Below are 21588 nucleotides of genomic sequence, written 5' to 3' on the forward strand. Positions count from 1 at the left end.
TAGAGGAACTGTAATTTGAGTCCAGCCAAAGTCTACTGGGTGGGGCCAACAACCAATAACGTTCTCCCTTTCAGCTTTCCTTTTTCCCTGCCAAGAAACAGTGTAACAACTATTGTGCCCTTTAATATCTATTCAGTCATAAAAAATGCACTTCCTAGATGTGACAGTGTTGGATGCGAATGCATGTGTGTGTGTATTGAGGTCATATAATTACAATCTGTAAGCATTAACCTGAGTTTTATTGTATGAAAGTACAATTATTTATCTAACGTATTGCCATGTCACAAGGTCCCAGATTGCACAGCTCAAGCTTCTGATAGCAGGAGCTGAGAAGCACAAGATTTATGTAGGAGAAAACAAAATTTAAAAAACCAAATAAACAAAACAAATACAGAAATTCTGCAAATTTGACTGGAGCTATGAATCACGGTAGGGACGCGGATGGTGCTGTGGGTTAAACCACAGAGCCTAGGGCTTGCCAATCAGAAGGCCGGTGGTTCAAATACCCGCGACGGCGTGAGCTCCCGTTGCTCGGTCCCTGCTCCTGACAACCTAGCAGTTCCAAAGCATGTCAAAGTGCAAGTAGATAAATAGGTACCGCTCCGGCAGGAAGGTAAACGGCATTTCCGTGTGCTGCTTTGGTTCACCAGAAGCGGCTTAGTCATGCTGGCCACATGACCCGGAAGCTGTACGCCGGCTCCCTCGGCCAATAAAGTGAGATGAGCACCGCAACCCCAGAGTCGGCCATGACTGGACCTAATGGTCAGGTGTCCCTTTACCTTTTTATGAATCAGGGTAAGGGGACTTCAGGTTTTTCCATGGGACATTCTGCCAATCAAAATCACTTCCCAATGATATATACAGTGCTATTTTTCTAGAAAAAGAGTTGCTGGAACTCACTATGAGCACCTCCCTTGTTTTCTTAGAATAGCAGTGGTGCCGGAACTGAGTTCCTGTTAATTCCCTCTGGGAAAAAAGCCCTGGATATATGGAACCAGGGGATCCTTAAGGTATCCTGCGTCCATGTTGTTTGGGGCCCTGTAAATTAATGCAGTAACTTTCAACTTGGTCCAGTGGTGTATGGGTATCCAGTGAAAGCTTTTAAGCCCCAGAGTTATGTACAGGCTGTAGTCTGTCCCCACCATCAGTCTAGCTGCAGCGTTTTGCACCAGCTGGGAGAATTTCCAGATCAGGAGCAACGGTAATCTCAGAGATGTCAACAGGATTTCCTGGGCCTGGTACATTGTATGTGGATTGGGCCCCCTGCTGCTGCTTATGTATCTATATTAACATAACCTAGCCCACCTCACAGGGCTGCTGCAAATATAGAAGCAGGTAGGGGAGGAAAATGTACACATTTGAGCTGCTGGGTAGAAAAACAAGTTGCAGATATGCTACACAGTGCATAGTTGTACTATGGAATCAAACACGCCACCTGGCGATTGAGGGGGCCAGGGACATGTGATGTCTTGACTTGTTCTTACTGATGGTGGCTTAGACGGTCATTGGAACAATTGAAGTCATGTCTGATGCTACCTAAAGAGGAATGGTTCAATAATGTCCTGGATATAGCCTTATCTGAATGTCTTACACAACACAGATGAGTGCTGAGAGAAGTAAAGCAAAGAAATATTGGCTCAAGGAAGTTTGGGTTGGGTTTTTTCCCCTTTTATTACTAAGGACACAAAATTCTCAGGCCCTCCCAATATCCATGCTTCACTGTGGGGGGCGGTGTCGCACAATACAACTCTTCTAAGATAATTTAACTATTTAACCAGCTACTCTGGCACTGTACTAGGTATTATTATAATCTGTGCCTGTAACTGGATTCTGTTATGCATGTTTACTTGAAGTTGTTCAACACCATGGCTGCTTCTCATAGACGCTTTTCCTTCCTTCCTTCCTTCCTTCCTTCCTTCCTTCCTTCCTTCCTTCCTTCCATCTTACCCTTCCTCCCAATGGAGCCCAGGGAGGCAAACACTCAAGCAATTTTTTAAATTCAAACACATTGGGGATTCCAATACAAGTGCAGGCTAGGAAAGATTTCTACTTAAAAGGTTTGTTGGAAGAGAAAGGTCTTTGACAGGTACTGAAAAACAGCAGGGATGGCAGTATCATAGCTCTTTAAATGTATAAAGTCAAACCTCGGTCGTCAAACGTAATCTGTTCCGGAAGCCCATTAAGCTTCCGAAACGTTTGACAACTGAGACACGGCTTCCAATTGGTTGCAAGAGCTTCCTGCACTCAAGCGGAAGTCGCGTCAGATGTTTGGCTTCTGAAAAATGTGTGAAAGCCGGAGCATTTACTTCCAGGTTTTTGGCGTTCAGGATCTGAAACATTTGAAAATGGAGCCGTTTGGGAGCCGAGGTTTGACTGTAATATGTTTCTTCTGATCTACCAAATAGCGATAAAGTTAACGCATCTTAGCAGCTCCATAAGTTTTATTATTTACAAGAGTCATGTTCTGTGGTTGACAGAGAATCTATGCAAGCTTCTTTAAATATAAGTGAATTCCATTCCAAGAGCGCATTATGAGCTGAGGTTTCTCAAGGGGAGGATTAGCAGGATCTGGTGCAACTTGGAAGCGCAGCAAAGTCAGAGCAACCGCCAGTTTCAACTCCATCATAGCAAACTGTTGCCCAATGCAATTCCTGAGGAAGAAAAAACATTCAAGCTGAAACTTGAACAGGCTCATAATAATTTTTTATTTAGTATTTCATGTCATAAGAATCATATATAAGCGTCGCCACACTTACACGGGGGCCCCCGCGTGCATAAGGCACAGAGCCCCCCAAACGCCTTTTCTGTCACTCTCTCTTTAATCCATACCAAAAATACGGTATCCAAAAATATCCTGGGGCTGGCAGGATGCTGGAGGACACACAGGAAAGCAGCAGCTACATCAGCTGTTAGATGGAGAGGCTGGGCAGCACAAACAAAGCCTTGCTGCACCTCTGGCCTTCTTTGAGGCTTCCTCTGCCCTCGCTGAGGGTCTCCTCATGAATTATGAGGACTCTACAGCTCTCTCCTGCCATTTCCAGGCATGAATTGGATTATTTAATTATCTCCCAGTACTTCATGTATGGGGAGTCACCTGTTCTGCTTGATTGTAGAAATAAATCTCAAAGTGGTTTACATACAAGATAAAACAATAAAAATTTACAACCATGATTTAAAACATACAGGAAGCTGGTAACAGAATAGCCCACAAACAAATTAAAACTCATACAAACTTTCTAAACATTTCGGTACGCGTGTCTAAACAAGAATGCAGGTGCTGAAAACCCATAAACCCTGAACCTGTGTGGTTTCTGCAATTTGCAACCAGCTCCTCAGCTGTCCTTGTTTATTCCAGCTGCAGAACTAATGGGTTACTAGAATATGAAATGAATGAAGAAGTGATGGTACATGGGAAATGGGATATTTTGGTGTGGGGGTGGGAATACCTCTAGAGAAGCCTTTCCCAATCTACAGCTGCCCTACAGCCGCTTTGAACCTCAGCTCCCCTCAGCTCCAGCCAGAAAATTCATGCTGATGGGAACTGTTTTGCCAGCTTGGCAAAACCTGTTCTGAAGCAATGGGGCGTTTCCACAGAGGGCTTAAATAAAGAAGAATTTGGATTGTAGTGCAGGATTCCTGATCCTCAGTTATGACCATCTAAGTCATTACAATAATCCATTCATACTAACCACATTTTGAGTTTATTTTTAATCTTGGGTGTTTGTTGTCATCACAGGCAGAATATATCCACAGTAAAACAATTTCTTAAGGATCCATGAATCCATGTACTAAGGGCAATAGTGTGCTAAATTAAGAGCAAGATCTGTGGTGTGTTCAGACATCTGCTTCACTATGAATGCATTTAACCCATAGAAAACCCCCCACATGGATTACCCTGGACGTGGGGGCAGAGGCAACCCAAAGAGTGTGGATTGGTCCTAAAGCCTCAGTAAACAGAACACTCACACAGGGACCCCTTTATCAGGGGGGGAAAGCTAATCTTTCTGGAAAGATGGCTCTGCTCATTCCTTTAAAAAAGAGAGAACAAACCTTCTGTCCCATGGAAGGGGGCTGTTCCGTTCTCCTTGTCACAATATAAGTGAGAACCAGACACAGGTAAGCAGCAATCCATAATTCTGAGGATGAACTTCACTCATTGATCATATAAATCAAGTTTTGCTTTGGCTGACTATCTTTCATCTTGCTTCTGTCTATTTTCAGTGAACAGCTTTACATCATTAGTTGTATTACCTGGGTCCAGCAGCAAACGGCAAAAATGCATAGGAATGTCTTTGAGATGAATTATCGGGTGAAAACCTTAGAGGATCAAACACCTGAAAGAGAGTAAGACTGTAGTTATCAGCAGCTTGCATCAGCAACGAGATGTACTTGGACCTGCTTCATGCATGCATGCTGATCATTGGATTACTGCAGTATCAAGTGATATTGCACAGTCACAACACCACAAGAGGAGCTTTCACTCTTGTAAAGCACAGTGGTTTTCACTGAGGTCACTTGATGCATTCAGATGCCACTGCCAGACATCAAAGACAGAATTCAAGTGATGTACATGTATATGCGGGCTAGCCTTCAGTTTGGCAACATGGATGTGCATAGACATGTAGAAAGTTGCCGGGGGTTGAACCCAGCATGTACTGCATCCCAAACTTGTGATCTGAGGGAGAAAATGAGACTTCAGTGCCCTAGATAAATGCTCCCCATGGCCAACAGAAGCAATGTACATTATGCAAGTTCAATTAAGCAAGAGTACAATGTGTATCATTTGCAGAAAAAATAAAGGTTGCAGAATTCTTCTTTTGTGGTCTAGAGAGTCAGTGTGGTCTAGTGGTTAAGAGCAGTAGACTCGTAATCTGGGGAACCGGGTTCGCATCTCTGCTCCTTCACATGCAGCTGCTGGGTGACCTTGGGCTTGTCACACTTCTCTGAAGACTCTCAGCCCCACTCACCTCACAGAGTGTTTGTTGTGGGGGAGGAAGGGAAAGGAGAATGTTAGCCGCTTTGAGACTCCTTCGGGTAGTGATAAAGTGGGATATCAAATCCAAGCTCTTCTTCTTTTCAGAGTTACTCTGGCTAAGAATTTTTATTGTTATTTATTTTTCCTTCCTGTATTTTCAATCACAGAATGTTCATTGCTCTGAATATGCATCCATGCTGCATCTGCTTGATATTGTCTGTACATCAACACAGGGCAATCAATGCAGACCCTCCAAGTGTCCCTATTTTCCAGGCACATCCCTGATTTAGAGAAGTTTCAGATTTTATCCCAGAATGTCCCACTTTCCCTTAGGATGTCTCTATTTTCACTGGAGAAATGTTGGAGGGTATGGAGTTTTCTGACCCCAGAGCCGTCTGAAGGCAATCCTGTATAGGGGTTTTTAAAAAAAATGCTGAATGTTTTATTATGATTTTATATATGTTGGAAGCTGCCCAGAATGGCTGGGACAACCCAGTAAGATGTGTGGGGTATAAACAGTAAAATTATCATTATGGAATGGGATGTCCCTATTTTTATCAGACAAATGTTGGCAGGTATGTCAACATTAGGCTGTGGAATGCTAAGTTGTCCCAAGTTGCAGCAAATTTTCATGCTCCAACTCTTGCCATTTTGCACAATTCTCAAGGGATCCCCCCCAAAAAAGTGGGGCACAATACCAGAAGCCCAGATCCTAGAGCATCCACAAAGTCTCCACCTCACACACCAGGAACTGAGCAACTGTACATTTATCTCATTTTGCATGCAACGCTGCTGTGGTACTGTGATTCTAAGTGCACATCCATGCTACACATTTAAAACATATTCAGTGCACAGTCAAAGCACATGATTTCCCCCAAAGAATCCTGGGAGCTGTAGTATATTAAGGGTTCTGGAAATGGAAGCTCTGTGAGGCAGAAACAACAGTTCTCATTATTCTTGGGGGAGGAGTCAGCTGCTTTTAGTGTGCAATAAACACACTTTAAATGTGCATCCAACATGCTCTAAACCATTGACCAAACAATGCTCCAGAGCATAAATACCTGAGGATCCTCCCACACGTCAGGATTTTTGTGAAGAGCAAAAATATTCAGGGATATCAAAGCACCTGTTAAGGATTGGAGGGAAAGGAGAGAAATATCTGATTAGTAAATGGAAGGTGGAACACACCACAAAGTTGTGTTTTCAGTGCTGCATTGCTGGATTGCAGAAAGGCCCCAGGGAAGGATTGCTTAAGATGCAGCTGTTATAGCATCCCAATGCATTTTGTGGTATTTGTTGCTGAGTTACTTGCATGTTGGTTACAATGCCTTAGTGAGGATTTGAGTCTGCTTTCATTAAGACATGGTCATTCTCTGAGGTGACAAAGAGTTTTGCCAGAACTCATGAAGCAGATAGATGAATCTGGAAGTCCTCAGGGTGACTTTAAACTTCATTTTTATTTATTTTGTCATTCCTTGACCACAGTCAGTTTTACAAACTTCCTCCGAAGTGGTGCATAGTTTAATATGTAAATATTCTGCAGAGGAAGATATGAAGATGCCTTATCCTGGCATTGGCTTGTCTAATTCAAACTTGTCTTCAGTGAGGCAAGAATCTTAGCCAGCCATACTTTAAAATTTGGATATGGCATACTTAGGAGCCTGACAGAGGATGTGTATTTCCCACACATAGATATTTCCTATTCAGCTTAGAAGTTCTTAATGTTGTAGTTTAATGAAGTTTGCCCTAGTAACATCCCAAACCTTGTGCCTTGCCTCTTTAGTTCCAGTGTCTGAACACAAAGAACTTTTGTAGTACAACTTCTAAGCCTCTCAACAGCCTTTAGGGGCACATGACTCCAAAGTCAGATAGAGAATTATATCCTTCAAGACAACTGAGTAAGTCAACCCTATCACCCCATCATGCCAGATACTTGTCACAAAACCAACAATCGGGACACCGTTGCCACTCTTTCAGTTTCCATCCTTCATGTCTGTCATTGAAAATACTGTGAAATGTAATCAAACATAATGAGGCAGACCTGCAGGCAATGTCTTTCCATCAGGAAATGTGACTGGTTTGTTGAGCTCTCGGTACACCTGAGGAACAGGAGGATAAACACGGAGGCTTTCCTTAATACACATCGTAGTGTAAGTCATCTTACTAAGGTCATCCCTGGGAGAAACAAACAAACAAACTGTGAGGAAGATTCACAAGTGACAAGAAGACAAAAATATTCCACAGACAGTGGAAAAAAGATGTGACAAAAAAGGAGATTTGAGCATCCTTGCATATTCTGCATTTATACTTGCAATGAAATAACTGAAGGGGAACTTGAATATGAGACACATGTACCTCTCCCAAACAAAGTAACCTTCAGCGTTAACTATGAATCTCAAAATGCTGAAGCATGACACACTCTCACATTCATGGGGGTCAGCACTATTTGCAATTTCTGAAGCAAATGGAAAATTTTTGTGGCATCTTACCTCTCCAAAGAGTTCCCAGGTATTAACCAGGGTTTTCAAAAATCTAAAACTTTTCCACTTCAGGTCTGACAAGAGAGTCACAGATTTGCTTAGAAAACAGTAAAATTTGCCCTGCTTCAGCAGGGATCCTCACAAAAGAAAAACAGATAGCGAGCGAAGGACCTTCTCACCATCGCAGAGTCTCTCGCTCTCCAAGAATCTCCTTTATCTCCTCCCTGCATTTTTGCTGGTGCTCTGGATTCTGGGCCATGGCATATAAGGTCCAGGAAATCCCGCTGGTGGTGGTATCGTGACCCTCAAAGAGGAAAGTGTCCACCTCAGAACGTATGTCTTCATCAGATAATCCCTCACCATTTACATCCTGAAAAATGGAGAATGATCACGGTCAAAAGCCACGGATGACTTGCTTTGTTTTCCGTCACATGCAACCACTTGCCTCCTTCATGGGATTATTGATTATTTTAAGTAAGCCATTCTGGAAGCCCTTTTTGGCTGGGCAGTGAGATAGAAACACTGTAAACCGATGTATCTAAGGGACAGGACTGTTGGCTGCATGCGTGCATATATCCCTTATCTGGAAATACATGGTGTGGATTTTACTCACCCTGGCACAGAGAAGAATATCCAGAAAGTCTAGATATCTCTTCTTTTGGATCTTCTCAAGTTCCCGTTCATCTTTGAGGAGTGCCTTTCTTTCCCTAATCACCTTTTCTGTGTCAAAAAAGTAATAAATCTAATAATCTCCCCAAACAGACGTCATGACATTCACTGCTTCTATGTAATTTTCTGTATGTTACTAACTTTAAAAGGATGAAGAAATTCCCATAGTGGGACAGGACTTAAGGGTGGAATCTACACACATTAAAAAAATTCTGAAAATGTTTCTTTTTAAAAACATTTTTAAAAATACATTGAACTTTCCATAAGGCTTGCCATCACCATCTAGTGTCACATTGTATATTGCACTTAAAACATTTTCTTTGCAGCTGTATAGCTGAATCCACGGTTAGGACTGTTGTTACTAGACCTGCTGGAACAAATATTTGCAAACATTGCTATTTAACTTTGGATGTGACATTTTGAGTTTGAAATGTAAAACCTTAACCTAAAAATTGGAAACTCACATTCTTTAGACTTGCTAGCATGTTTTGATTGACTTGATTTTGTCAGAAATCATATATGAAACCTGACATGTTATCAACTATCAAATATTCTTTTTTTTTTAAGTCTGCACATTAGTTTATTGGGTGGCATCTAACTAAGCCATTCTCAGAGCAAACCCAGGGTTTTAGGTTTTTGACAGCAATAAAGACATCCTTACATAAAGAAAGCATAAAATAGTTTATGGTCCAGATTTACAACACAGGTAAAAAATGTGGGTGAATAAAAAAGATCTTCTGGTATTGAAAAGACTGTAAAGCAGGTGCCAGGCGAGTCTCTCTGGAGAAGCTATTACATATCTGAAGTGCCACTGTTGAAAAGTCAAGGGTTTAGGAAACCCCTGAGAGGCATCAGAATTGCTCAGCATCCCCCCACCCCCCCCAGGAGAGCCCAGGTTGACTTTCTGCAGATTAAATTTTGCAGTTGGGTTCTGCTTGGGGCCTGGCAGCTGGCTATCCATGCCCTTGGGGTGTTATTGCACAAGCCTAACCATATCTGCTCAAAAGATCCATTTAATTCAATAGGGCTTACTCCCAGGTAAGTGGGGTTAGGCTTGCTGCCTTAGCTATGTACATACAGGTGTAGATCCCTCCACTGAAGAGAAGAACCAAAGGAAATACCTGTGTGGCGATGGGCTATTCTGCAAGCCTTGAAGAAACGGTATCCATGAGGACAGATGCGATAGATTAGATCATTGTGATAAAGAAATGTCTGTATTCTTTCCTGCATCAAACAACTGAGGTCACTAATTGCTTGGACATATGTATTCTTACTAGAGGAGTCAAAGAAAGAGTTTAATTGAGAGGTGATTATTTTTAACAGGCACAATACAAAACAATGTAGTTTATTTATCACATTCAGTCTAACCCCACCTGTCCTCTAAGAAATAGATAGTCTTGCCCACCATCACCATGTTATACTCATAACAACCTTCTGAGGCAAATTAGTCGGAGAGAGCAAATTATCGTGGCTGAGTCCTAACCTAATCACTACACCAAGGAAGTGATGCCTCCTGTCCCTAAGGAGGCAGAATTGTGACTACACCTGAAAAAAACTACCCTGGAACCAACAGTTTCTAGACAACTTCTTTCCGGTCACTAAACCCCATTTTTGTCCAAAGTAACTGTTAGTACAACTGTCAGTAGTGGCAGCACAACTGCAAGCATTCTTGGTGATTAGTTAGACCCATTACACTCTGGATTGTAACATGGGACTTGTGAGAGACTGCCCATAGGCCTGGAAAGAACAGGTGCAGGGGTTTCAAGCAGTTTCTGTGCACCTGATGCTCACGTGAATTGGTTCTCACTAGACAATGATTTATACGAGAAGTGATTCCACACACCCCAATGGTTCTCTGGTTCATCTATAAACTGGAGTTAAATTTTCCCTTGCCTTTACTATAAGTAATAATAATAATAACAATTTATTATTTAGACACCGCCCATCTGCCTGGGTTTCCCCAGCCACTCTGGGCGGCACCCAACCGAATGTTAAAAACGCAATACAGCATTAAACATTAAAAACTTCCCTAAACAGGGCTGCCTTCAGAAGACTTTAAAAGTAAGATAGTTGCTTATTTCCTTGACATCTGATGGGAGGGCATTCCACAGGGCAGGCGCCACTACCAAGAAGGCTCTGTAACGTCACTTCTCGCAGAAGGCCCTTGGCACTGGACCTCAGTGTCCGGGTGGAACGATGGGGGTGGAGATGCTCCTAAGTCTCTCCCCTCCCCCCCCCCCCAGTTCTCATGATACCTGTCAAGCTGGCAATTGCTTTGATAACTGAAGATACACTTCAGCATGCTGTCCAGTGTCATGGACCCAACATGCTGGAAAATATCCAGTGATTTATCTTCTGAGATCAGCCTTTCCCATTTATCCTAATGTAAGAGAGAAAGGTTTCACATGTCAAAAGTAAATTCCTCAGATGATTAGATTTCTGGCATCCACATTTGAGCCATCCACCCATGCTGCTGCAATGTCCATATAACCATATGGAGAATGAGCAGGGCACACCATCCATTTCTTTATTTAGTACATTTACAATTCACGGTAAAAACATTTAGGCAGATCATTTGACACCCGGGTGATTTCCCCCACAACCACAAATACCACAAAATCCCTTCTTGCAATTATAGATTGGAGAGAGAACGTGGCAGTCATCTAAACACTAGTGGAGCAATCAGATTTGCGTGATTATGATCATGTACAAACCAACCTAGCATGTGTAGTAAGCAATGAATTCTTATTTTTATATATTGTGGTAGGATGGTTTCCATTTATTTGTAATGTGGAAGCCCTGGCAATGCCCATCAACCTGGGGTGCATGGCCCCCTCAAATATTTTATTGGGTGGGCCGAAGGGACTTGTGCCCCTAGGAGTTGGCACCTCTGGTGCCTATATTTTTTTCCTGTTTATGATTCCCCCCCCCCCAAAAAAATATTATGCAACATACAATGTACGTATGATCACTTAGTGAGTTAATAGACTATGTTTATGGCACAAGTAAGGATGGCAGCTGGTGAGCTTGTGGTGTTGTTTGTGTGTGTTGTGGCCTGTATTTTTAACACTATGTCTAAATATAATTCCATGAGACCCATTTCCTTTGTTAGGCAGATTTCTGGCTAATACTCCATGACTGTCAGCTTTTCCTCAGTGAGAGCTAATTGAGAATCAATGTTTGTGCTTGTATGAGGTACCCATCTCAGCTTGGAGGTAGTGGTGACACTCATCCTCTAGCTAAGGGAAGGGTGTGTGTGTTTGGAAGAGGCAGAGGCAAAGCTATGAATTTGTTGAAGGCAGAGTCTCTTTAGGGTGATCTGACGTGGAGCCACATATATGGTACCTTGCAGGACTGTCTCGTTGCTTTCCCTGATGCTTTACTTATGTACCGTATTTTTTGCTCTATAAGACTCACTTTTTCCCTCCTAAAAAGTAAGGGGAAATGTGTGTGCATCTTATGGAGCGAATGCAGACTGCACAGCTATCCCAGAAGCCAGAACAGCAAGAGTTATTGCTGATTTCACTGCGTAGCAATCCCTCTTGCTGTTCTGGCTTCTGAGATTCAGAATATTTTTTTTCTTGTTTTCCTCCTCCAAAAACTAGGTGTGTCTTGTGGTCTGGTGCATCTTATAGAGCGAAAAATACAATATTTGAAAATAAAGCAAAGGATTTTGAAATTTATTTGAAACTAAAGCAATGCTTGAATCCTTTAATAGTGCTAGTCCAAGACATTTTGCTGAATGAAATAGAACTATAGAATCCCAAGCCAAACCTCAGGGCCAATACTAAACAGCTACAAATTCATGTCTTCATCTCACCATCAGGTTGATACCTGAAGCAGGTACATTCATCTTGCTGCATGAAAGTGCTGGGCTTGTACTCCCTCATCCAAAGGAAATCAAACCTGGTGCTGCTGCCCCTGGAAGTTCCCAAGGCTCAGAGGAGTACAAGAAGATGGTTTAAGTTTGTGAATAAGCTATGAGCAGGATCAACATTTCTGATCAAGGTTTCCAAATTCTTGGTTGGTTGGTACCTGGGCACAAAGTGCAATTGCCATGCTGGAATAGTTTAACCCAGTGCTTTTTTTTCCTTAAAAAAATGTTTTGACTCAAGAAAATCACCATTTTATAGTTCAAAGTGGGGGAAATAAATATAGTAAATGGACAAAAGTGCAAAGATTCACAAAATGTTTAGGGGTATGTGTACCCCTGCATACCCCCAGAAAAAAGAACTGGTTTAACCACAATACTATTGGCTTAGATCTTCTATTAGATATAAGAGAGAGGTATTTTTGGTGTGTGTGTTTTTTAAAAAAAGCCCTTACCAGCATCACTTTGGTGGAATTGACCATCAGTACCACATATGACTTTAAAATATCACTGTGAAATGCAGGAGTCAACAGTCGCCGGTGCTGGAACCATTTGGGCCCATCTAATACCAGTAGCCCTTTCCCTAATATGGAACAAAAAAGCTAGTCAAATCTCCTTTTTGTTAGTAATCTCTGCAGAACATGTCTGAACAGAGGCATGCTAAGAAGATTTAAAATTCCATGCCCAAACCCATCTAATCCTGCAACTAATACATCTGCATTTTGTACTCTCAATAAATGGTATACAGAGATTGTTGGCATTAATGTGAATCATCACGTTGATCTCCACCCTGCTACTACAAAGAATTCAACCATGGCAATTTCTGGAATTGCAGAAGAAAGGAGTGGCACAGACAAAAGGAGACACAGCAGTCATGATGGCGGACTTTAACACAGGAAACAAAGGGGTATACTTTAATAGGAATTGGATCTATGCTTGCATTGCAGTAGGGGCTTCAATCTGAACAGGGCATTATTATACAAGATACTTAGCATAATGGTTAGTGACATGCACTGCAACCTTATCCAAAGTTGCTCATACATTGTCTTCCCAAGAAGATTACTCAGTTCTTTAGAAGAAATGCTAGTGGTCTAACATAAACAAAACGCATTGCATTAATGGAATGTGAATAGCTGCCCTTCCCCTAATGAGGTCAGCCAAGGGACAGAAAGTCCAATATTTGCTTGAAAGAGCAGTAAGAGCTTAAATCCCCTTGGCACTTCTGAGGTATGTTGCTGTCACTTACATTAAATGCAAGGACCAATGCAATAACCAGTTGTACATATTCACAGCAGTGACTGGAGGAGGAATGACTGCTGGGAGGAGCGCAGAAAGAAGAAAAGCCATTGTACACCTGCATCAGCACAACCGGACATCTTCGTCTGCCCCAGCTGCAGCAAAACATGTCTCTCCTGTCTTGGTCTCTACGGCCACAGCAGGCTCTGTAACTCCAACAGTTTGACTTCATCCCCAAAGGTGCCCTCTTCCATTGCCTCCCGAGACAGATGGATCCCAATCAACGTTTCTCTTATTTGGCTGTTCTTTGGAACTGTGTTCTGATTTTATGGTATAGATTGATAGTATGCCATGGGTAGAGTACCGGTACATCGCATGAGGAAACTCCTTGTTCAGGGATAGCACCATAAGAAGAATCCCTAAGTTAAGTTAATTAATCTAACTCTGGAGTCCCCAGTGTGACACCTGTGGGCACTATCGGACCATTGGTGCCTGCTAGAGCTCCCTCACCATCCCATACTTGCTTGCTTTTTTTAAAAAGGGATAACCTCCCCCCCCCCTTTTCTTTGTGTGTTCCTTGTTTTAGGCTCTGTGCAGGTCATTTCAAGGTTGTTCTTTTCTTTTTTGGAGGGACTGTTCTGAGCACCTTCAAATTTTTCTTCTGTGAAATGGGTATTTGGGAGCACTCACTACCAGTTTCTTACAATTTCCAGATGTGCCCCAGGGCCTAAAGAAGTTGGAGATTCCTGATCAAAATGTAATAACCAAAAGCATAATGCTACTTACCGATCCATGGGAGAAAAAAATTGTAGAAATCAAGAGCCTTCGGATCTGCAACATTCAAAAAGGATGAGTGCATTGAGCAATGCAGAAAAAGAGAGCAGGATATTTTAATTTTTTTTAAAAAAATTAATCAGTGGGTCTATTCTGAGTATGGCTAACATTGGTTGGCTACAACCATTAGCAGACAAGTAGCACAGGGAAAGCATAGGAAAATGGAATAAAGGACACAAAATGCTGAGGGCTGGCTAAACTAGTAGAAATATTTTTATTTTTATTTAAGGAACTCTTATGAAACTGCAAAAAAAAATTAAAATATTATCATGGAAAAATCATGGCTTATTATTGCCCTTCCTCCTTTCGTTATTGTAGTTTCATTCCCCCCCTCTTGTTGTTGTCGTCCTTAAATCTATATTTTTAAAGTTTTTTTAAAAAAACCACACAAAAATAAGTTATAATTAGTACCCCTCCAATTTAACATTCTATTTTGGGTTGCTTTCTAAATATCATGTTGACACACATGCTGAATTAATGACTAAGGATATGGCTTTTTTTTTTAAAGTGCACACACATGATGCTGATCATGATGCTCTTGTACATCTGTTTTCATCACAAGGTGGACAAGCATCAGAGCCAGAAGTAGGAAGTTCTGCTTCCAGAAACACTAACTAATTTTCTTCTTCCACACTCATACATTATTTCACGCATGTCCAAAGTCTGTTTTGGAGGCCTAATCTGTTTTGGGGGCCTAATCTGTTTTGGGGGTTCCTCCCTGTAGCAGTGGCGGAGCTTCGTGCTCCAGCACCGGGGGGGGGGGGCGGAGAGCAGGCAGGCAGGGACGGGGCTGGTGCACGTCCCGGGGGCATGGTGTGCCGCCTGCAGGGGTGTGGCACCCAGCGTGGGCAGGGGGGCAGTCGCAATGGCACCCCACCAGGATCGCGCTGCCGGGGCCGGTGTGCTCCCCCCCTTCCTCCGCCAGTGCCCCGTGGTTCTCAAAAAAGTTCAACAACTTTGGTCGGCCCTCATGCATGTTCATTTCATCAAATCTGGCCCTCTTTGAAAAAAGTTTGGACTCCCCTGCATTATCACCTCCCTCTCTCCCTCCCTCTATCACACACACTCAAAATACTCATACATGTTGTCATGGGCCTATGCCACACATGCACTTCCAAGAATAAATAGGGAGAATGAAATGCTGTGTCCAGATCTTTAACATTGTTTCTCCCTCCCTTTGCATCTCCTCAGTGAAATGAGAAGAGCAAAAGATCGCTGAAGATAAACAGAGAACTTTTCTCCTTTCCTCTCCTGCAAAACTTCCGTACTGAGCTATGAAGGCATGAAAAATGTTGTTGCCTGCTCTTCAAGAAACACATAGAGACAATGTTTCCCTTCCCTTCCAACCATCTCCATGCTGATATGAGGAGCAGGAAATGTAGGCTCCAATCTGAAATGTAGGCTCCAATAATCAATCTATGCTCTCTCTCTTTTTCCATCTTTCCTCTCTGGCCTTCACTTTCCACATTTAAATATATCTCTGTTACATTCCTGAGTTCATTTTGGACTTTTACCATCAAGTTTAATCAACTTAAGCTGTTGTTTTTAATCCCTGGGATACTTAGAAAAAACGGTTTTATTTTTCAGAATTGGCTGTTCTGAGTTGGATGGGGTCTCAGCTCTGCTGCTACTTCTGCTGGCTAGAGAGGGAAGGATCTGTCAAGTTTGGTTCTCTCCATGTTTCATTTTTCCAATCTGACATTCAGTTATCCACACATTGCTGCTATTTGCATTTTTATTTTTAAAAAGAAAAATCCTCATGAAACTTCATCAACATTTTAGTGCAACTTTCTCAGAATAAACAAATTTTATATGTACTTTTGATGAACGTACACATTTCTGCAAGCCATCCCCTAACATTATGCATCCTTGTTGTTATTTTCACTAATACCTTCTCTTTTATGCACACTTTCTCCTAATATATATTTTTAATAAACATTTGTTAGAATACTGCATTGCAGAAATTCAGATACCTGCAAATTTCAAAGGATAGCCATGTTTTGGTTCACAAATTCGGAAATTGCGAAATTGATAGTTTGGTTTTAAATGCCTGCAGAATCCAATTTCTTCAGCATCTCTATAACTAGCTCCCACTGTCTTGCTGGAATGCAAGATCTTATCAACCAAAGGCAGAAGTAACAGTGAAAACAGCTGGAGGCAACAGAGGAAAGTGCCAACTGCTGCTACAGAAGTTCTGTTAATTAAGAACTAGGAATTGAAACCAAACAGAATTTGGGAGACAGCTCTCCAGAAACTCCTCAAAATACATAATAAGTAAGGGGCACCTGGAAAGTGCTAGGAAAGCTGTGTTGGTTGTTGTTTAAATGAAAACCATTTTGCCACCTCATATATTTAGTAAGGAGCTGAAAACTAATATACGACGCCCACTGATTATTCCTACAAATAAATGTTAAGAATAATAATGTTGTAGAAGGTATAAAAGACTCAAGAGCTGAAGTGACCTTCAGCTAAAGTAGTGGATTGGAATCCTTCTGTTATCACACCACTTCATAACAGAGTCAGGTTTCTTCTCAGAAAACCTTATTATAAAGCTTTCTTTCAAAAGCTGTTGAAGTGGTCTGGCAAACATTTTCCAAGCACACAAAGTATTAGCTTTCTACTCAGGGCCAGAGGCAGCAGTTGGTATCACACCCCAGTAAAAGGCCTGCTGCCAGTTCCTGGAGCCTCCTGGCCATCTTCCTCCTCCTCCTCCTCCTCCTCCTCCTCCTCCTCCTCCTCCTTGCTATTACTGCCTGATCATCTGATATCTCCAAACAAGCAGTTTAGGATTAAGGACAAGGAACATGCCTTGTGTTCTCTTTCTCTGGAAGATGGTGCCAACTGAGCCCAGAAGCACAGGGAAGTGAGAGGACAATAGTGAAAAGGAAGAGCAGGTGGGCACACTCAAGGAGCAAAGCCCAAGGGTTCCCACAAAACCCAGAACTGGCACTAATTTTACTGAGCGATATAGCAGATACAAGAAGCATATCAAGGAACACATAAAACATCAGTCTTCTGTTGCTCTAGCCAAACCCACTGAAGGCCTAGTCAACCTGGCCTGATATGAGTGAAGCTCTTGCTCTGAATCTGTGTAAACTATTATGCTTTTAGCTAACATGGAGGTAGAGAACGGTGGAATATGCGAGTTACACCTTGATTAGATGCCGACAAGTCAAACCTAAAAAGGCCACACGGCATTGGCATGACCTGGAAGGAACCCTAAGAAAAAGACAAAGTGCCATCAACAGGGGGAAATGTCGGAAGAATCACAGGATGATATTTAAGCCAGGCAAACTGATGTTTCAGTACGATAAGTTAAAATCATGGCTTTGTTCCATGTTTTAGAGAGACTTTCCGCTTTTAGCCAGATGCTTAAGAAAAACATTTTCCACATGGCATTTATGTAGCAACTATAGCATGTGTAAACAAAGAAAGAATGTAAGGGCACACTGGGACCATCAATCATTTGTTTTGCAAGCGCAAGAGAGAAAAAAATATTGCATATGGAGAAAAGGGGGGAAGAAAAGCAGATGAGAACCATCAGACACAGTTAGCTCCAACTGTGCTAACTGTAGACAGAGCTTTAATAAAAACTCACTGAACAATAAATAGGCAGCAGGATGGATAGCTCAGCTGGTTAGGATGTGGTGCTGATAGGGCCAAGGTTGCAGGTTCAGTCCCCATATGGGACAGTTGCATATTTCTGCATTGCAGGGGTTCAACTAGATGATCCTCAGGGTCCCTTCCAACTCTATGATTCGATGATCAGACTGGTGCATGTTCCAAGGATGAAGCCTTGGGCTGATTTCTGGCTTGTTTCCGCCTGGAAATTGAAGGGCTGGTCATCACCCCTCCTCTGCTGAAGATGTCACATTTGGTTGTCATAAGCCCTTGCTGATCCATAAATATTTTTCCTGTTACGGCTGTCACACTATGGGCAGGTGTTTTTTAACTATAGGCATTTACATTGCCTCTGTAATCACTGAAATAAAACCTTTGAGGTCTGGATTTCTGTTCCTGATCTGTACAATCCTAGTCAACCTTTCATGTTGAGCTGTGTTGGGTATGTGGCGTTTCATAACCATTGGCTGGTAGGAACACTTGGTAGTTCTACCATTGACCTAGACCAGGGAGGAGGGGGAAAAGAAGACTCAGCATCGATGCCAATAGAACAAATTAGAGGGTTGCAATAGAAGAGTGCCAGGCCTACTCTTCTTTTATTATAAAATACCAACTTCTATGCCTTTCAGGTAAGGTTGGGCTTGCTGAAAGTTTAAGGCAAGTTTAACAAGTAAAAACCTGCAAAATGGTATGAGAAAATATGATAGTAAGTGCAAAACACAGAGACTAACACTCAGAATGATTCAAAGAAGTGACATGGTTATGGCTTCCCCTGAACAACAAGCTCTTTCTGGAGCTTCAGCACCATGTGCAACCCCTGTATCTCAGAGGTAATTTCCCTCTCAATCGATTAGCATTTGTGAGACAAGTTAATGTTTGCTATATCACATATAATTCTATAGTGATACTTGCAATACTTTTCACACCTTCCTGGGTTTCCTAGGCTAAAATGGCTGTTGGTTTTGTTTTATTTGGTTTTGTTTGGTTTACAATATAGTTGTTGGTTTTGTTTGGTTTGCCAAATAGAAAAACGAGTCAGGCTACTGGCCTAAAGGGAACAACTTCAGAGGGGAGTGATGAGTACAGACATACCTAAGGGAAGGGTAATAGCTCAATGGTGGGGCATCTGCTTCACATGCAGAAGGTCCCATGTTCAATCCTTGGCATCTCCAGTTAGGATTGAGAGAGACCCAAGTCTGAGACCCTGGAGAACCACTGACAGTCGATGTAGACAATGCTGAGCTAGATGGGCCAATGGTCTTACTCAGTATAAGCAGCTTCCTATGTTTCTACAGCTAAGCTCTTACAACATAACAGTGATGAGAAACCTGGGCTGCTCCAGATGTTGGACTACAACTCCCATCATCCCTGACCATTGGAAATGTTGACTGGGGCTGATGGCAACAGAAGTCCAAGAACATCTGCAGGGCCAGAGGTCCCCCATCAATAGAGCTTAGCTACCAAATGACACTGAGTGTACAGATAGGAGATGTACAGGTATTGCCTTAAAATGGACCATTTCATTACCTCCTCTGCTGTATACAGCCTTGGCGTAATCTGGATGGTAGATATTGAGAAACCCCAAGAAAGCTCCAAACCACAAGGAATGACCCTTGGGATATCTCTCCGACCAAGACACCATTGTGGTAAGTTCTCCAATTCGACCGAGCTGTGGCAATTGGGGACAAAAATCAAATCAATGCTATTATAGTCAACTAGGTGTGGACTTCCCACTGTCCAGGCCATCTCAGGGTCTTAAGTCAGCCTGATAAACATTACATATAAAGATGGTCTCAGAAGCTTTACACTGGTATAACCAATTCTACCCAGCCTATATCCACCTAAAATATCATGAAGTAACAAACAAGTTTTTTAGTTTTCCAAAGTCTTTGATCAGGCATGAGATGAAGCTAATTCCTAATTCCCAGCTCTGTATCTGATGCAGATCCGCATGAGCAATCAGGACAAAGAAGTGCATACGCTCTTAGACCCCTAAACAAGTTTTGGGCTACTGCATAACATAGATCTCCATGACCAGGGCTCCATTTCCTTGGAGAGTCAGCATTCTCTCTGATCAAAAACATTTCAAACCTGCTTTAAAACACAAAGTCCCCAGGCCATCGGGGATCTCTCACTCCACAATAAGCATTGGGCTGCTTCATAGCATGCTTATCAGATACCTTCCAAAACTATCCCCTTCATCCTGTAATTTGTACCCCATTTAAGTTTCTCTCCTAAACCTAGTAAAGGTAAAGGGACCCCTGACCATTAGGTCCAGTCGTGACCGACTCTGGGGTTGTGGCGCTCATCTCACTTTATTGGCCGAGGGAGCCAGCATACAACTTCCGGGTCATGTGGCCAGCATGACTAAGCCGCTTCTGGCAAACCAGAGCAGCGCACGGAAACGCCGTTTACCTTCCCGCCAGAGCGGTACCTATTTATCTACTTGCACTTTGACGCGCTTTCGAACTGCTAGGTTGGCAGGAGCTAGGACCGAGCAACAGGAGCTCACCCCATTGCAGGGATTCAAACCGCCGACCTTCTGATCAGCAAGTCCTAGGCTCTGTGGTTTAACCCACAGCGCCACCCGCGTCCCTAAACCTAAACCTAGTACTTTCCCCCAAATAGCAACAGCCTGGAAGCAACCTCAGGGTCATGGCGACATATCCCTGTGTTAGAATCAAATCACCAAATTCCTATAATGTGATAATTGGCTGATTTCAGGTAGTGTATGGGTGGGTTGAATAGGAAGTGGGTGCTGAACGAGAAGGCGACAGCACCATGGTTAGGGACAAGCAGCTTCTGGGGTAAAGTACAGACAGGCACTTCTAGCATTCATCTCATGCCTGCCTCTCTGTACGTGAAATTACATCCTGCTTTATAGGAATCTAGCTCACATTCTAACACATGGGTCATGGCACCATAATGCCTACTTTGCCCTTTGCCGCCCGCATTGTAGTTGCTCACGAAAAGTCTGATGTACCAGCAATGGCAACAGCACTACATTTGTTTGGCACAAAACATTACAATCACTCACTTTTTTTCTGAGTTCTACTAGATGGGATGAAGAAGTCCTACCTCATTGGTGTGTCCATAAAACCAATGCTTTGGTGGCCCTGGGAAGCTCTCCAAAGATCTGATCAGCTTTTGCCTCCTTTGGTATAGCCGGGTGACTTTCAGGAGCACACTGACCAGACAGAAGGTAGCAGCTGCATAAAAAAACAGGTAAAGGTTTAACCCCAGTCCAGGCAAGGTGAGCTGCATTTTGCTCAGTATGAATTCCCTGGAAGCAGCTTCTGGGGCTCTTGGTTGAAGTATGGCTGGATGCAGCTCGTATGCAATCCTGTAGTAATGCTATATATGAAACAAATAGGCGGGGACTCCTTAGATATCGTATTTCAGCAGGCTGGAATGAAGTGCAGCACCACTTCCAAAGTGAGCAAACAAATGGAGGGTGGGGGAACAAAACACAGGGGTGGAGATCAGCATTTTACCGATTATGCTATAAATAATATCACTACAGCTCAGCTGATTAACCTGAGTTAATCCACCAGCCTTTATAAAGCAAGGGCTCTTGGTTTCTATGCCTAAGGTATGGAATCTCAGCCACTGAATCAGACAAGAGCTAATTGCAAAAGCATTTTGTTTGATTTTAGGGTTCAAGTTGGCAGATAAACGATCCATTGTGATCCAAGGCTCTGCTTAAGTTCTAGCGCAGTGTGAATGAGCTAAGCAATGTAAGGTGCAAGAGGCTGATCTCTATTCTTATCATTTACCATGCCCTCCTCCACCCAAGAATCAGATTGGGTGGGTGTTGGAGTGTGGTTGCAAAGGATATAGGTGCATCCATCCGTTAAGGCTGAACTCAGCAACATTGCCTTATAAGTCCATGCCTATGTATG

General features: G+C 42.6%; 1 protein-coding gene across 2 annotated transcripts; it reads right to left on the reverse strand.

Annotated features, from left to right (window-relative positions):
* Nucleotides 1-2423: 2423 nt before the first annotated feature.
* LOC128415817 (cytochrome P450 4B1-like) lies at nt 2424-21112 on the reverse strand. Of its 2 annotated transcripts, none has more exons than XM_053392528.1 (12): nt 20765-21112; nt 19214-19355; nt 14018-14062; nt 12451-12578; nt 10380-10504; nt 9246-9397; nt 8069-8175; nt 7635-7825; nt 7017-7150; nt 6037-6101; nt 4252-4334; nt 2424-2651 (listed from the first exon to the last, which is right to left on the reverse strand). In XM_053392528.1, exons 1-12 carry the CDS (start codon nt 20948-20950, stop codon nt 2483-2485), a joined length of 1527 nt encoding a protein of 508 aa, XP_053248503.1. In that variant the 5' UTR covers nt 20951-21112; the 3' UTR covers nt 2424-2482. The 2 variants fall into 2 exon arrangements, 1 of the variants encoding a protein (XP_053248503.1); XR_008331080.1 differs by having other exon boundaries at nt 2553-2651; nt 4051-4334; nt 20765-21111.
* Nucleotides 21113-21588: the final 476 nt, after the last annotated feature.

This window comes from Podarcis raffonei, chromosome 6, assembly GCF_027172205.1.
Source record: "Podarcis raffonei isolate rPodRaf1 chromosome 6, rPodRaf1.pri, whole genome shotgun sequence".
Classification (NCBI taxonomy): Eukaryota; Metazoa; Chordata; class Lepidosauria; order Squamata; family Lacertidae; genus Podarcis; species Podarcis raffonei.